The 17849-nt window shown below is 31.4% G+C and overlaps 1 protein-coding gene across 1 annotated transcript in view; it reads left to right on the forward strand.

The window, feature by feature from the left end:
• The first annotated feature begins 883 nt into the window (after window positions 1-883).
• The window catches only part of LOC139517474 (uncharacterized), a 77635-nt gene continuing 60669 nt past the window's right edge, over window positions 884-17849 (forward strand). The window contains exons 1-2 of the mRNA XM_071308574.1: window positions 884-1019; window positions 13878-13954. Of these exons, the coding sequence (XP_071164675.1) occupies window positions 937-1019; window positions 13878-13954 (160 nt within the window). The 5' untranslated portion in view covers window positions 884-936. The remainder of the gene's footprint in view (window positions 1020-13877; window positions 13955-17849) is intronic.

Consider the following 17849-nt stretch of genomic DNA (forward strand, 5'->3'; position numbering starts at 1 on the left):
AAACTGACAACGCCATGGCTAAAAATAAAAGGACAAACAGACAAATGAAAGCACAGAAGACACAACATAGAAAACTAAAGACTAAGCAACAGGAATCCCACCAAAAACTGGGGGTGATATCAGGTGCTCAGGAAGCAGACCTACTGAACATGTGGCACCCGTCGTGTTGCTTATGTTATTACAAATTCGGTAAATAGTCTAATTCGGTAGGTCAAATTCGTAAAATGGGAAGGGTATTGTAGTTACGACATAAGGAACATATCCGATATCATCTGTGAAACGGTTATTCTATAACGGTCAACGAACTCGCTATGGCGTCCGTAAAATTTACGAAGGGATGATTTCAACTTCACCATTTAAAACCTTTGGTTTAAAAGCGTCATTGTGAGCAGCATTCCTCTATCAAGGAAATCATGCAAGGAAACACAAGCCCGGGCATATCGTATCAATTGGGAGATACATACTCCGTATGCAAGCGCTGTTGGTATATGGCTACACAGAAATGGAAAGTTCACAATTGGGAAGCTGAAATCATCTCTTTTGTCGTAGAGTTTTGTTTTAAACCGACTCTCATTGTCAATTTCTAGATGTAAGTCAAGGTATGAGGCAGACGTAACTGTATCTGAGTATCCTTTATCTATAGTTCGATGGTATAGATTCGTTCATCATAGACACCAAATTTTGTATTATTGAGTGAGAGAACATCATCTAAATTTTCGTTCCAGTTTTGTTATTAATTTCGCTATAAAAACAAAACAAGATATTTTCTCAAATTTGAACTCCGTCTGATTTAAATCATGTGAATGCTTTCCATAGTGTTTCCTGTTTACTATTTTGTATTTCCGTATTAAGACGTCATCATAATGTTATATGAGAGTACTTTAATGATACTTCCTCCAACAGTTTCATTCACAAAGTTAACCAATATGGTTAGATATGTCGATACTTAAATGTTGTGTTGTGGTCATTTTATTTTACCGGATTACTGGGAAACCTGAAGGAGTTTGTTATGAACAAAAGTAAGCATATTATTACATTACAGGTATTATGAATTATTGAGGATGGCATTTCTGAAAGTAATAATTCAACTTCTCATCCGGAAGGTTCATGTAATCATGGTTTTGATCGATAATTGAATTCAAAACAAAACCTATTGGTTTAGACGATATTGGTTCATCTATAAAGTCCGTGTTCATCTTGTAATAATTAAATTCTGTGTATGTACATTTTCTGTTTTCTCTGTATTGAACAACGCATAATAAAACAAAATAATAGGAGTACCTTATTGCTCTTCAACTTTGTATTTGTTTCGCTTTTTTACTATTTTGATCTGAGCGTCACTGATGAGTCTTCTGTAGACGAAACGCGCGTCTGGCGTTTAAATTTTAATCCTGGTACTTTTGATAACTATTATTTGCGGAAGACAGTAGTTTAATAATAATGACAGTTTGATAGAATAAAAAGGGTAGATGGAATTGATAGGAGATTTGATAAAAAAAATTGTATAATTCTTCATTCCTTTCAAAATTATGTTTGTTCTAATGAATAGTGAATTAAGTTGTTAATTTCGATAGTTTTTAGAGCATTGTCGGTTGTCATCTACTGTGATGTCATTAATATGTTGAAAATGATATACGTGTATCCTTAATGCTTACAAAAAAGAATTGAAAAGGGTAAATTTTAGCTTGTGCATGTTGAACGCCTACGATTGCTATTCTCAGTGTGAAAGTGTAATTAAAAAAAACCACCTTTTTGTTTCGATGGTATTTCTTGGTCTATGAGATTAGTTTCTCTCCAAGTACTATAATAATTAATGAACTTTTACAAAATCATGAAAAAGCTTCTGCTAAAGTTTCATAAATTTCTATGACGGTTCGACAAAGTATTTGATGTGTAACAAACTTTAAGCATAGACAATTATATTAATAAGCATAAACATTGGGAACATTTCTTTCTTACCAAAATTTTGTAAATGTTTTGTGGCGTTTGTTGTAGTTTTCTAAACGCTACAAAAGTAAAAACAAACACATCGTTTAATAAGTCTTTACTGACCCAGTTTGAACTTTCAATGAATCATGCACATGTTGTTTGTAAATATACTGTTTACAAAAGTAGAAAAAAATACATCGTTTTATCAGGTTGAAGTTAGAAACAAATGTAGCGTTTGTACTAACAAACGATGAACGGCAAAATGTAGACGCATCTTTAGCATGAGCAACGTTTGTCAAAGTTTATTTAAATTTTGCAAACGTATGTTAGAAACAAATGATCAAAACATATGCGCGCTTAGCCGTTTGCATTGTTTGTGTTAGAAAAAAAATGCACTCTAAGTTAATTTATCTATAGAATATGAAAACATGAAAATTAACATTTTAAAACTTTGCTCTAGATACTGCATTTTGGTCATTATCAAGCTTCTGTTCAAATTTCTCAAAATTCCATGAAGGTTTGACAAAGTTATTGATGACTAAAAATGTTTAACCTCAGACAGAATCTGAATGATAACTCTAGATAAAACTAGGTTCATTTATAAGTAAAATATGGAAAATGAAAATAAATGTTTTTTCAAAATTTTGTTTTATACTGTGTTTTGATCATATACAAGCTTCTGTCTAATTTTCATAATTTCTATGAAGGTTTGACAAAGTTGTTGATTCGGGCTCGACAAAAATGCAAAATATTCAAGGTTAATGAACCAGGACTGAAAGTGAAGGGCCAAATAGTTGCATAAAAAAGAATTGAGCCTTTATTTTCATTTTCAGAATTTAGCAATTTCCTAACACAATGAGTATCTGTTAATCTAGCAAGAGAATTTCACACTGATAATAGTTGATGACTATGAATAAGATTAATATTTCAAGTTTTAAAGTCCGTAACTCTAATACCATCAGTAAAAGGTCAACTATATTTTCTCCTATTTCGCGCAATGGATATTTTTTGTGCTTTGAACTTATTATCTTGATTAGTTTGTAAATGTTATGTTTTTTTGGTTGGTTTTAATGATAGTAATGTGTTCATGTCCGTCTGGCAGGTTTTGTGTGACCATCACTCCTTTTTGGTTATTGAACAATGTGAGTTTATGCCATACTTTAAGAAAAACCTTTATCTTATAGACCTTCACAATAAATTTTATAACGATTGTCCATGCACTTGCGACTATACAGTGCGTACACTCATGTTTGTATAGTATTTAGTATTTATTTATGTTCAAAAACTCAAGTTAATTTTCTTTTTACCATGTCTGTTTTGTTAATCCCGTTTGTGTAAGACTTATATCATGCATTATGGTATACGTTTTGCATTCGAAAAATGTGTACTACCTTTTTCAAAAAGTGCCCGTTTAAAATCAATTTTAGAACATGAGGTTTCATTTTTTTTTACATAAACAAATATATTAAATGTATTTTGATGGACAATATACAGGTCCGTGTTAACGTTGTTTTTTATTTTTTTTTTTTTTTTTTATTTTTTTTTATAAATTAGTGGTTTCAAAACGGAACAAAACCGGGTCATATACAAAAACAAAACAGGGCCATTGTGTAGTAAACAACATTGACAAAACCGGTCCTTCCATTTTATCATGACCAATTTATTTCGTACCATGCACAGAAATACAAGTACTGAGGTACCCATAGTGATTTTTCAATCTTTTTTTTTGTACCTTTCTTTCTGTACAATGTGCACAATTAACTAGAAATAAAACTAATTAGAGGCAAGGTTCACTATCTAAGTGATCGTCTTGACTTGCTTTTTACTTATTTCTCCGTTACTCTAAAACAACACTTGCAGAAAATATTACATCTCACTATAGAAAATAGTTATATATGTATTTATATCAATTAATCGATATCATAAACAAAACAAATAAATAAACAGAAACATATTTTTTCTCTGTCTGTTGAATATCAACCACGGTACCGGGTATCATATACTATCGAGTGCAACCATTTTTTACCGGGATACTTACGACACATCGATCTTTAATCATGGTAGGCTATTTTCCTCAGGCGAATGTTCACCTTGTTAGAAAATTTATTTCAAAGAGTTCAATAATAGTTATCCCATGAGGACGCAGTGTGTCAGTGTAAGATCATCCCCATGTCCACAGGCCAGATTTTCCTAATTCATCTACAAAGAAAAATCATTCATGTATAGCATTTTATAGTGCATCGAAAAGCATGTAATATGAAAATTAGAATGAAAAAAAACCTGACTTTTCATTAGACAAGAAGGGATGAGAAAGTTCCAAATAATATCAATATAATTTCATGGTACGTATATTTAACCCGGTGTCATCTTGGTTTGACCAATTGTAATCACAAGCATAGTTAAACATAGGGTTAATTGTTGTTTTAACAGTTAGACCTTATTTCTGAATTATAGTCATATTTTTACCTTTAACTTAAACTGTCAAATTTAATAAAAGATACTTCATTCTGCTATTAAATCAAGACAAATATGGGAAAACATTTTATATTTGATAAAGTTTTTACCAGGAAAATGTATTGAATATGACAAATATGAAAAAAATAGATCACCATTTTATTCTAACAAATCAAAATATAAATGCAACTGTTCAGTAGCCCAGCTTTACATTTGACACAACATCTTCCGAAACTTTTACCAGAAATAGTATTTATTGATTACGAGACAGCAACCAACAACGCAGCACATAAGTGTTCCGAGGGGTAACCGTGAAAGGCTGTTTTTCCACTTTACCCAGTGGATTTGGTGAAAGACACAGAAATGTGGACTACAGTCGTATTATAAAGAAACGGTAGACATCACGAGACTTACACGACGAGCCACAGTACTACAGTACTACCTCTTGATCCATCTGAAAACATAACCGCTGCAAGTTCATTTACTGATTACGTGACAGAGTTCTGGGTTGAACGCTTTCCTTAGTTTTGACAAATATAACAAAATAGTTGAATTTGCGTACAAAAATGTTTTATGTTTACAATTTATCAACAAATAGTTTTAGTTGTTGGTACATTCTGCACAAGGAAACTAAAGATAAGAATAAATGTCGTTTTAATTTCTTTTTACTTATTCAACTAGTTTTTTGAACATTTTAAATAAATCTACTGTTCTAAATATTTAAATATTGAATTAGTTCTAACAAATAGAATACAATTGTTCAGTAGCCAATCTATGCATTTGACACAAAATCAGTTACAACTTCAACCAGAAACAGTATTTATTGATTACGAGACAGTAACCAACAACGCAGTATGGACAGTGTTCCTAGGGGTATGTATTACCTCTTGTTCCATCCCATCTTGTTCAGGATGTTAGGCTTTAAATTTCAGAAGACACTGGTGACAACAAACCAGGTACAAATTCATTTACTGATTACGTGACTGATTTTGGGTTGAAGGCTACGGTATAACCGCTTTCTACGAAGCCACTGAACATGTAATTTTTCATTTATCCACGAAAATATATACATTTGAGCGGGATTTACTGTAACTCAAATTACAAGTAAATTCCATTTTATCCCTTATGTAAAAAAAATCACGTTTCTCTAACAAGAAATTCTTTTCCTGTATACAAAAATACAAAATGTTGGAGTAGTTATTAAAGGTACCAGGATTATAAATGATGGAGAAACGTGATCATATCCTTTATTTCATGTTTTATAATTAACACTGACTGTTTACCTGTCACTATTCCTTTTATACACCCTATACAAACAAATTAATCACTATCAAAACAATTCCTGATTGTCCAACATTTAAGCTTCTCAATTGTACCATAAAACTTGGGACAATAGAGAAGACACCATTCCGTTAAATATGCTCATGGTCAAGTAAGGGAATTAAATGAAAATATTATATAAAAGCTGGGCTATAATAAGTTGAAAGTTCCGATGGGAACTCTAAAATTTCCATGCGAAATGTACTTCTAATCAACTGTAGTGACAACAGTGACATGTTGGGGAAATTATTTTTTTTAATTATCTACGATTGGCCAAAATGATTTTGTTCTCTTGTAATTAACAATGTTAGATTTGCCAATTCTGGAATTTTCAGACTGTATTTTCATCACTGTATCCAAGATTTCTCTTTTCATTTTTGCAAGGCATATTAATCCTGACTACTACTCTGAGGATTACCTTCAAATAAAAATAAAATATTATCTTTAGATCTCCATATTTGTTAATGTCACTGGCAGCCTTGCTCTTAACATTTATGCATCGTTTTCTCTTATCCTGTTATATACTTCTAGCATCCGGCATACAAAGACAATTATCATATAACACGTAATGGAGTACAATATAACAAAAAGCAAAATTGTAGTCAAAATCGGTAATTTTGGTCTGTTTAATTCTAAATCAACTGAATTAACCACAAACAGAAAACGTTATAGTCCAGTCGATTTCTGCAGATTTTTGACAAAATTGCTCAGATTATGGTTAAAGCATGACATTTGGCATAGTAGTAGTATATGTCATTGACAACATTTTAAGCTATGAACCCACTCTGAAAGTCGAAATTGGCAGAAGAGGCTGCCATTTTAAAATGGCGGCCGTTTGATCTCTTTAAATTAATTTAAAAAAATCATGAAAATAAAATTAAAATAAAGATATTGACATGAAACCTGGTTGAGAGAATAACAGTGCTGATTCCAATTGTTTTGTTAAACAACATTTTTGAAAATATAACCCATACTAAATGGCGGCCACCTTGAAAAATCTTGAATTTTTTAAGCCAAAATAGGAAGTCGTTATTCGATAAAAATAAAAAAATAAATATATTGTCGAAGATATACAAATGTATTTGTTTGAGCTATATAAAAAGAACAAAAAGCGAGTCTATCCCCCTCCCCGAGTTATTCTTCTGTTTCGTAGCGGGTACAAATTACTTTATATTTTCCGACAATCTACATTTATTGTTTTTTATCCAAAAGTTCACACCCAACACTTGAAACTTTAGTTGTTGAAAATTGAATCATTGTCTCTAATGTTCAAAAGTAATCGACATAGTTAAAACGCGGACCTTGAAGAGGATCATAAAATGAACTATTTCGCTAAAATCAATATTCGTGCCACCGCTTGTTCAACTAGAATAACAGGAGAATTGTATTTTACCAGTACAAATAAAGCAGGAAAATATTTGTATTCCTGTCATATATAATAGTTGTCTGAATATAGGATAATTCGTTTTGTTGATATTGTTCATTTGAAACAACTTTCAAAAACCTTGATTGCAGCCATGATGGGTTTTATATCATACAAGTAATGTTATAAGGACACCAACTGCGCAAATGTTCTCAATTGACGTTAAAAATATCTCACAATAAATGTACATGTTTTATCAAACCACACTCTGTCGATCACATTCTATCACATTGTCCTCAACATTCACAAAGAGTAGTACAACTTAATACTGCCTTTACACATTCGCTTGGTAACCGTGTTCACTTGACTAATTAGTTAAGCCCGTGCTGCAAGAAGTTATTATATAGTACTGCCTTTACACATTTGCTTGGTAACCGTGTTCACTTGACTAATTAGTTAAGCCCGTGCTGCAAGAAGTTATTATAGTCATATGGTATATTCATCACAAATGACATGTATGCTTACAAAGAATGACTGATTAGCAGCTCAAATGTCTATGTCTGCTCTTTTTGTATTTGCTTGGCATTGTAAATCCTCACATGTACTCTCTTGGCGTTACGGAATTCTTTCCAGTCTATTTATTTATTAGTTTTTTATCAGCTCCAGTGATTGTAATAGCTACGTATTTTTCCTTTTCAACATACAGTGGTCCTAACTCATATTGTATATACGCATTTTGTGGTGGTAAAAAAGTAACTAAGCCATTCATGCTAAACTGCAATTAAAATAATTTACGTATTTCTTTAGATACATTTATTTTGTTAATATATGCATGCCTTATTTGAGCACTTGGTAAATATATCCTATATGAATAGCAACAGTCATAAATAAATGATTAGCAAAACAAGTTGTAAATGCATATAAAACTTATTATCATATACTTAGACTAAATAACATATGATTTTTACCGTATGATAATAGCATTAAATTAAAGTATTTTCCATATTTTCCGAATTGGTGCTTAGCGGGCTGATATGAAAAGTTTATCACATGCTTCGATTGTTATCACATGCCTTTCCGTAACGTTATCACATGGCATTCCGGTGATACTCGGCAAATTCCGGAAAATACACCTCAATGCTACGTTTTCAGTGAAAAACATTACAAAGTAGTGTACAAAATAACTATTTGAATTATTAGTGGAAAATATATTGTGTAAAATGATTAAATTAAATTAAAAAAAAAAAAAAAAAATATTAAATAAATGCAGTTTTTAAGTTTTTCTGAAACATAATTTAGAAAGTTACTTTAAAAAAGTTGACTTTTCCAAACAATGCTCATTATGTATGTTGTTGAATTATTTTTTGTCGATTCGTCAATATTTAAATGATTTTTTTTCCACAGTTGAGGCATATGATAGAAAGATTTCATATTGAATGTATCAAATTTTGGGTCCAACGTCCGTGAACTTTTTACTCTTTCAACTTCTTTTCGGGAACCACGTAGAAGGATCAATATATGAATCTGTTATTTTTCTCTACTGTTGAAGCATATGATAAAAAGATCATACTGTAACATGTCATTTTTCATATCGCATGTATTATCAGCCCTCGGTCAATATCAGCCCTCGAGCCATGCGGCTCTTGGGCTGATATTGAACCTAGGGCTGATAATACATGCGATATGAAAAATGCCATGTAATAATCTGATAGTATTAATTCAAATAACAATTTAGGATAGCGAATAATGATATATTGGAAATTTACGTTTCCAAAATGGCCACCATTCAAGATGGCCACTAAATACTTCAATAGTCTTCAGTTGATATTCTTTGTCATAAGAAATACGAAAGGTTATGAAAATTGGTAAAGTAATATGTTTTTCATATTTTTTCTAATTATTTTTATTAATTTTTTGGACATGATTTCAAAATGGCAGCTTAGAGCCACCATTTTGAATTTCTGAATTGGGTCCATAGCTATATGTTACTAACACTCTGCAAAGTTTAATGCTTTTACCACAATCTGAACAATTGTTTCACAAATCGACTGGACTATTAAAACTTTTTCAGTCTTTAGCCGTAGAACCGATTGATAGTGCTCAGTCCGATCAGTCATGCCAAGATAAACAAGGTAGACCGTTCTGGCGTACAATTAAGACTTTATAGATCGCGGTCATATCAAAGCAGACCAAAGGTAAAATGCAGAATAAAGTGCATTAAACCATATTATTGAAGTCTGTGTAAATGGAATTGTAGTTGCGAAAGGTGAACTAATGATACTTTAAACCATTTACACACTTCAACTATTTTCGATCTTTGTCATCATGCAGACAGTGGCAAAAAGAACGTTTAATATATTATTTATCAACTGAAGTATAGTTTTAAGGTTACACTATAAAAACTTACAAAAAAGATTTAAACGAATTGGCAATTTCTTATTTACGCATAATTTATAACTGATTAGTTAAGGATGTACTCGGGTCAGGTTTAGGAAATATTGTCAGATGTTCAGATTCCTTTGTTTTTATTCTTAACATAATATTTTGCCTCATATCACCAACTTAGTCTTCAATAGCTCATAAAAATGTCATTAACAACATTTCATTAGACTCTAGATTTATTTTTTATGATTTGAGACCAAAATAATGACAATGCTATATCATGTAAAAAGTCAGCCCTCTCCCAACATTTAGAAAAAAACAAATATCTAAAAAATGAGTTCCATAATATTTCAATATTTTAAGGTTATTTCATTCCTTAGCCAATGCTTTTCTGACTTAAAGTATCAATTTCAAATTTCATTTTTGTTTTATTTCACCTCACTTTATCTTTAAAGAAATGAAAATATTATAATTAAATCTGTTTTTAAAAGTGTAAACTACATAGATAATTCGACATTACAGTTGATATGTAATCGAGGCACATCGTTTCAGTAATTGTTTGAACATTGTTCTTAAGCATGTAATTTGTTTACATGTTAATTGCTTCTAGTAACCTATGAGGTAGTTTTGTAATATAAAAAAGTGTTTTGTCACCATGTTTGTGTATGAAGCCTTTCTACTTAATTTTGTAAATATCAAAATAAACCAATGAAATCTGTTTTTTTACCAGTCATCTACAATAAGAGCAAAATAAAACATAAAATTTGATTGTATGGTCTTGCACGACTATAAACAACAAAGGGGAACAACCAGACGTTTTCTTTTACATTGTCTTATACTAAGAGGAATAACTCAATTTCTCCAATCAATAGTTTTATTAAGTATAGTCTGTTTCATCAATTATCTAGCAAAGAACGAAATCATTTTCTCTGTATGCTTTTATCTACCATGTCAAATGTGTTTGATGAATTGGTATATTTTGAAATTTAAAATTTAAAAAAAATAGGATGTGGTGGTGGGGGGGGGGGGGGGGGGGAGGGGTGGGGGATGTTCACATTTTTGGGGGAAGAAGGAGTCATACTAAATTTTTTTTTTAAATGGGGGGGGGGGGTCTCATATCATTCATTCAATTTGACAAATATGTACTGAATAAGCATAATTTAAAACATTAAATAAAGAAACATGAAATTTACAGTTTTAAACAAAGGAAATAATAATGAACATTCTGATACTGATTATACCAATAAGGGAGAGAACTACAGATCCACTTTCATATTAAGTCAACGTGCATCACTATGCATCATCTATAAATTATGCAGCGAAGAGGAATGATTTTGTTCAATAAAATGGCTGTGCCTATTATAAAATATAGATAAAAACAACAGAATCAAAAGTGGAAATAAGCAAAGAATTACGGTCCATTATGATTCAAGACTATTGTCTGTGTCTATTGAAAAAATGTTGTGATTGCATTGCGCATTCCAACTTCCTGTTAAATATAGAGTTATTGTCCTTTAAACCGGGTGGCAGGTAGATAGGCTAGTGTATGAGCTGTTTTTTGTTCGAATGTAATATGTTGTACCTTATTGTGTGAACAGGGACTACATAAGATTATCCTGATGCCCAACCAATGAAATCTAGTACTGGGATATTTCGAAATTCAAATATATCCTAGATTAAGAAAAATTGGACCATGTAAGGTATACATTTAGGCAGTGTACGAATACGCCAATGCAACAAAAAAATGCACATTAAACGTTTCTCAAAAGTATTAATAAACATACATGTTTCTTATCGTCGAGTTGCAAGTTGCGAGTTACGAAAGTCGAGTTGCCAGTTACAACAGTCGAGTTGCGAGTTACAAAAGTCGAGTTGCGAGTTAAGAAAGTCGAGTTGCGAGTTACGAAAGTCTTGTTGCTAGTAATTAAAAGTCGAGTTGCGAGTTAAGAAAGTCGAGTTACGAGTTAAGAAAGTCGAGTTGCGAGTTACAAAAGTCGAGTTGCGAGTTACAAAAGTCGAGTTGCGAGTTAAGAAAGTCGAGTTGCGAGTTACGAAAGTCGAGTTGCGAGTTACAAAAGTCGAGTTGCTTTTTTCGAATTTTGCTAATATTTTGAGGGTACATATTTATAACAAACCAAAAATGAAATGGGTCAAATATGTAGGTAAAATTATCGTTTATTTAATTTTTCTCTCAGACATTCCAGTCTATTATTTTTATGCCCCACCTACGATATTAAAGGAGCATTATGTTTTCTGGTCTGTGCATCCGTTCGTCCGTCCGTCCGTCTGTTCGTTGTACCGTTCGTTCGTCCGTTCGTTCGTTCGTTTGTCCCGCTTCAGGTGAAAGTTTTTGGTCAAGGTAGTTTTTAAAAGCAATACATGGACATTCACCAATAAAGTAAGCATCTGATGTTGAATGGTCGTATTTCAAATATTTACAGAGTTAATTTTAAATTTCAAAAAGAGATTTAAATAACATTGTGTGCTTTTTTAAAACAATAAATTTAAGGTATATATAAGTATCAAATTTATCCTGAAGCAGAAGAAAAAACTCAAAGGGTTGAACAATTTATCTTTTTTGTTCTAACAAGCTATGTCTGCTATTTCATTCCTTGGGCTTTAAATCTTCAGAAAACATGACCAAGTATCGTCTAACCTATGACAAATTATCAATAGATAAATGAAGATACATACATAAAAATTCTTTTCGCGTTCAATCAAATTCCAATTCGATACGTGATCCTTGCACACATTAAATTCATCTGATAAGACAAATAGACACATACAGATAATTATAATTTCCAGGTTGTACAAATTCAAGATATATAAATGGCCTTCGATAAAGAATTTAATGGCTACAGACCACTAGTCCAAAATATATCTAACATTCAGACAAAACAAACTTGTTAACTTACAAATTTAGGCAATACACACCCATACCACTATGGATAGGTAAACTGATTTTTTTTTTTCGAAAACTGTAAACATTACGTTTTTGCATCTGGCCTAATCATTTTTACATAATAAAAATCTACTCAAATACTTCCAAAATTTAGAAAAAAAGAAGAAATAAAGTTTATTTTAAGTGATCCATATTCATTAAGGAGTCATTAATTGCGGTCTTAGACCAGATTTAAATTCGTCACCAACAGCGTAAGTCTTCACATACACAAATATTGCAACAGCAATGAAGTTGGTAGGAAGAACTAAATGTAGATTCCATTGTTCTTTTTATTTTATCCTTGCTATATCGGCTTTACGGAAATACAATTTAGTACCTTTAAAAATCTAATCAAATAAGATGAATAGAATTAATATTTTTATAAATAAGTAAAGAGCTAAGACTAATACATGAACGTCCGAAGACCCTTATTGGTCAAAAGCAGTCATGTCGATGTATGAGGTCAGTTGCAGGCCTGTTTTCAGGACCTGTCAATAATAGACCTTTTCTAAGCTCTTGTCTTTTTTTTTTTTTTTTTTTTTTTTTTTTAAATATAATAGACTTGAACCTACTGAATGAAGATGTAATACCAAATCAATGTATTCACACCTGGTTGCATACGAAAAGGGATAAAAAAAAAACCAACAACTATTCTCTTGAATTTGACAGTTGTAGGAAATTAATCCTACATTTCATTGCAGTAAAAAAATCTTTGTCATAGACATGTATACATCTTTTATGTTTCAAAGCACCATTATTTTTTTTTATTTGGTGTTTTTATAAAATGTTTTATAAAATTACACCTGAAAAGTTCTACAGCTGAAGCAAAATTTATGTGAAACATAATATTTTTACTACATTTAATGTTATATTCCATCGATATAGGAAGATGTGATAGGAGTGCCCATGAGACAACTCTCCATCCAAGTAACAGTTTATAGAATTAAACCATTATAGGTCAAAGTACGGCCTTCAACACGGAGCCTTGGCTCACAATGGACAGCAAGCTATAAAGGGCCCCAAAAATAATTAGTGTAAACCATTTAAACAGGAAAACTAACGGTCTAATCTAAAAAAAAAAAAAAAACAACAACAACCGAGAAACATTTATGAACCACATTAACAGACGACAACCACTTGACTTTGGATAGGTTCAAACAATTGCAGCGGGATTGAATGTTTTAATGGTACCAAACTTTTTCCTTTTCTGACACAATAGTAGAACTTCACAACATAGAAAGACTCACTTTAAAAATTAAAATGGAAGGCTCAACTCAATACAAAAAAACGAAGTGACACAAATTAACACACAATGAACGAATAAATTTGATCTGTGATGCAAAGTATATTTAATATAAATATGATAATTATACTAGTATTTCAAAATTAACAAATGTATATCTTATATTAGTTGAATTGTTTTGGAAATTCCTGTCTAGTGAAAAAAATCAGTTAATTTAATTTAAATCAGATCTATCTTTATTTAAGAATCGTCAATGGAAAAGAAGTTCGGGAAGACACTTGCTGTGATAGTTACTACAAAGGTTCTAAAGGCGTTTGTACAGGTATGACCACAACAAAGAAACAAAAGCAAACCAAACACCAAACCAAACAATATTGATTTTAGAAACATACTGGTATTTAATTTTTACATATAAGCATTTTAGTTAAAAGTTTATTTGATCCCCAGTGTCTTCAAATCGCTATGTATTGTTTTACGGAGGAGCATTTCCTCCTCAAAACAATACATAGAAACATGAGTACGCAAGTTGGGGTCATCAAATGAAACAATTAATGATAGTTGTTAAAGGAGTAGGTCCGGTAAGACCCCTTTTTGGCCCCAAAATATAACAGTTTTACAAAATTGTTAAAATGTAAACTTTTAGTTATTTATTGGACAGCTGAATGCTTCTGCTACATAAATATGGGCTGTTTTTGACAATACAATGCACATATATCGGGTTGTAGCACCATTAAGTCATGCTAAATTACTGAAATCTTCAAAAATTCTATCATTTTAGTTAAATTTTAGACAGTTTCCTTGTAAAACGAAAGTGGCCGCATTCGTGTTCATCCTTAATATTGAAATGTAAGTTGTATTTTATGATAATACATAACATATATAAAGGTTGTGGATGAACACGGATGCGGCCACTTTCATTTTTGACAAAAACCATCTGAAAAGTGACGTTTTTTGGCATATTTGAGAGGTTTATCATATTTGAGCTTGATTCGGATCGTTTTTAATGACTAAACCAGTTAAAATCTTTCACTTAAACTAATTAAATCAAGTGAAATAGACACTTAAGTCTTTAGAAAGTGGCCAAAATATTTCGTCAGATGAAACTGAAATTTGAGGCCAAAATGAGTCCTTACCGGACCTACTCCTTTAATGTTTCAAATTCAGGACAGAATAAAAACAGCAAATGGGCCTTAACAATGTTCTAAGTACAACTGTCAGGTTCAGTTTTAGGGTAGAACTGTCTGAAACTGTTCTAGGTAGAATTGTCCAAATCAGTTCAAGTCGTAGAACTATCAACAGAATTGACCAAATCAGTTATAACCGTAGAACTGTCAGCAGAACGGTCTAAAACTGTTCTAGCCGTAGAACTGACCAAATCAGTTCTAGGTTAGGACTGTCTTAAAGGTTTTAGGATGACAGATTTCCTGACAGATTTTGACAGATTTGATGAGAGTTAAGAAGTTATATCCACTGTATACGTAGCACTCAACAGTAAGATGTTGAGTTTTACCTTTTGACCCTGTTGAATTTTTAGAATATGAAAAGTTTTTGTGGAATACATTTCAATTCTATTGATAAGGATGTTTTATGGGATATGTCTTGTTCGAAATTTTGTATATTCACATTCTTACCAGACAAAGGTTTAGAAATTATTGTAAATCAAACGTTGATTGACAAGAACTTTCTGATTCAATTTTACGAAAAGATGAGGCGAAAAAACCACCAACGTTTTATTCTATCATTTAATAATTACATTAGATGTATGTTTCATTGTTATACTTTATTCTGATTGGCTATAACTGCACATCACGTGTTATTCCGTAAGCAGTTGCATTGCTCAATACAACTTTTTATTCATGATAACATGTGGTCCAACAATAAAGTGCACAGGTGAATTAAATAAAAAAATATATAAAATTCGTGTTTTCATGATCATAGCTAAAAAAATGTAATTATAAGTATTGAATGCTTCTTTTTGTAACTTTATAGGGTGGTAAAAGCGTTGACCGTGCGCACATTTTTAGAATGAAGCGCTTCCGCGCTTCATACACAAAATGTACTTCGGTCACAGCTTTTACATCCCAATAAATTTACAAAAAGAAGCATTCAATTCTTAAATAGATGAGATTTATCTGCATAAACGGTATCACTCAAAGGTATTGAAATCAATTATGAACCCAATAGTTTATGGACCATATGACATTTGAAGGATTCCTTATATCATATTGTATGCGAATAAATGCAGAATGTTGACATACAGACAGAAACAAGTATCATGTTTTCCAATTTTAACTATTTAAAATTAATTTCAACTTATGGAAAATGCTGATTGCAAACACGAAAACAGTTAGCTTAATTTGTTAGAAATCCAGGAAAAGATAATGGTTAAACACTTTGATGGTCAATACTTATTTTTATTTCCTAACTTTCAGAGCTTTGAAATAGCGTTATGTTTACAACTTTTCGCCTGTTAAGATAATTGAAAAAAAAAATTATATAAAAAGTCCAACACAGGAGGAAAAGTTTAAAATGTTAACCAAACAATTAGATAGACACGCTGATAGTTAACACTTTGACCAAGGATTTGTCAAATCACTTTTTGTTGCATTTCAGAGTTAACTGCTTACCTTTATAAATATTTACTACTGATCCCACTTATAAAGTATTATTTTAATCTTTATGTACAGCTACCAGAACACAGAAAATACAATGAAACGTAAATCATACTATTGTAGCACTCTAGAATTAGATGTTTGGTTTCGCATTTTGACCCGGGTGAATAAAATATTTTGTTATAAAATTCATTTTTAGACAGTAGTTAATTAATATAGCATCATGTGTTAAAGGGGTTCGTGTTGCTCTTTATTTTTCTATATTTTTTTTGAAAAGTGTTGTTTGTCTTTTGGTCGTTTTCGATTGTAATGCCATGGCATTGTCAGTTCGTATTTGACTTACTATGAGTTTGAATATCCGTTTGATATTTTTCGCCTCTCTTCTAAATGAACATCAAGATTGAGTTATTTTAATTGGATCATTAGATTCATAACTGTTTATGCCTTAAGATTGTTTGCTTGTCATGTTTTGGAATTTTTGTCAGATTTTCGAAATCCTCCGGTTTTTATTCATTTTTATTCATTTTTTTTAATCATCCTTAAAAAAAATTGCCTTTGGACCTCCATTTTTCTTTTTAAAAATCTTTTCCATGTATAATTATAGGCCATTTGTAAAAGTCTTATAAAATGTTATTTATTTTTTAATAGTTTTTGAGAACTTTAACTGGTCAATGATAAAGCTAGGAAAAATCAAGAGAAAACATTTTCACGCCAAAATTCCAATGGCTAATGTCTCGAAAACAAGCACATAGACCCCTATATTGTTTTGCTTTTTTGATTCCTCAATTAATCCCCTGTCAATATATACTAGTTTTTATGGAAAGTTATTTATTTTGAAACTGAGCAGCAAACTTCCTTAAGAGAAGGTATCACTAAGAGGTAATCCAATTCTACTTTGAAATAACATTTTGGGGACCGTGCGCAATTGTCAAGCCCCGTTTTGCAATATTAAATGGCAAAAATTGCAGAATACAAAAGAACTTATAATTCACCACCATTTAAACTATTGAAATTATATCTATGGAAAATGCTGTTTACATACATATAAGCACAAGGGAAAGAAGATGGTTAAACATTTTGTGGATTAATTGTTTTTCTTCTTAACTGTGGATTGCTACCTTACATTGATTTTGATTAGCGTTTCATGTTTTAACTAATCTGCTTTCTTTTCCTCAATTGTTTTAATTCTATATAGACTAGGCATTGTTATTGAATCATATGCATTTCTATTGAAGTTATCATTGCTTCACCTTGACCTGTATTTTTTTTCCTACGTGTATTATGTCCCTCAGAACATGAACTTATATTTTTCACTCATTACTTACAAAGGCAGGGATGACACCTCTAAAGTTGCATTTGCTGTATTCTTCTGTACTTAATGTCCAAGTCAAAACATGTACCCATTGTTTTAATTTTAAGTGAGGTAAATAATAAAAACAACGTTGCCTATTTTTAGAGTAACGGGTCGACTAACGTCACTGCGGAATCCGCATAAAAGAGGGGCGAAGATACCAGAAGGACATTCAAACTCATAGATCGGAAATAAACTGACAACGCCATGGCTAAAAAGAAAACGAAAAACAGATAAATAATAGTACACAAAAC

Source organism: Mytilus edulis, chromosome 3 (assembly GCF_963676685.1).
Source record: "Mytilus edulis chromosome 3, xbMytEdul2.2, whole genome shotgun sequence".
NCBI classification, from domain to species: domain Eukaryota; kingdom Metazoa; phylum Mollusca; class Bivalvia; order Mytilida; family Mytilidae; genus Mytilus; species Mytilus edulis.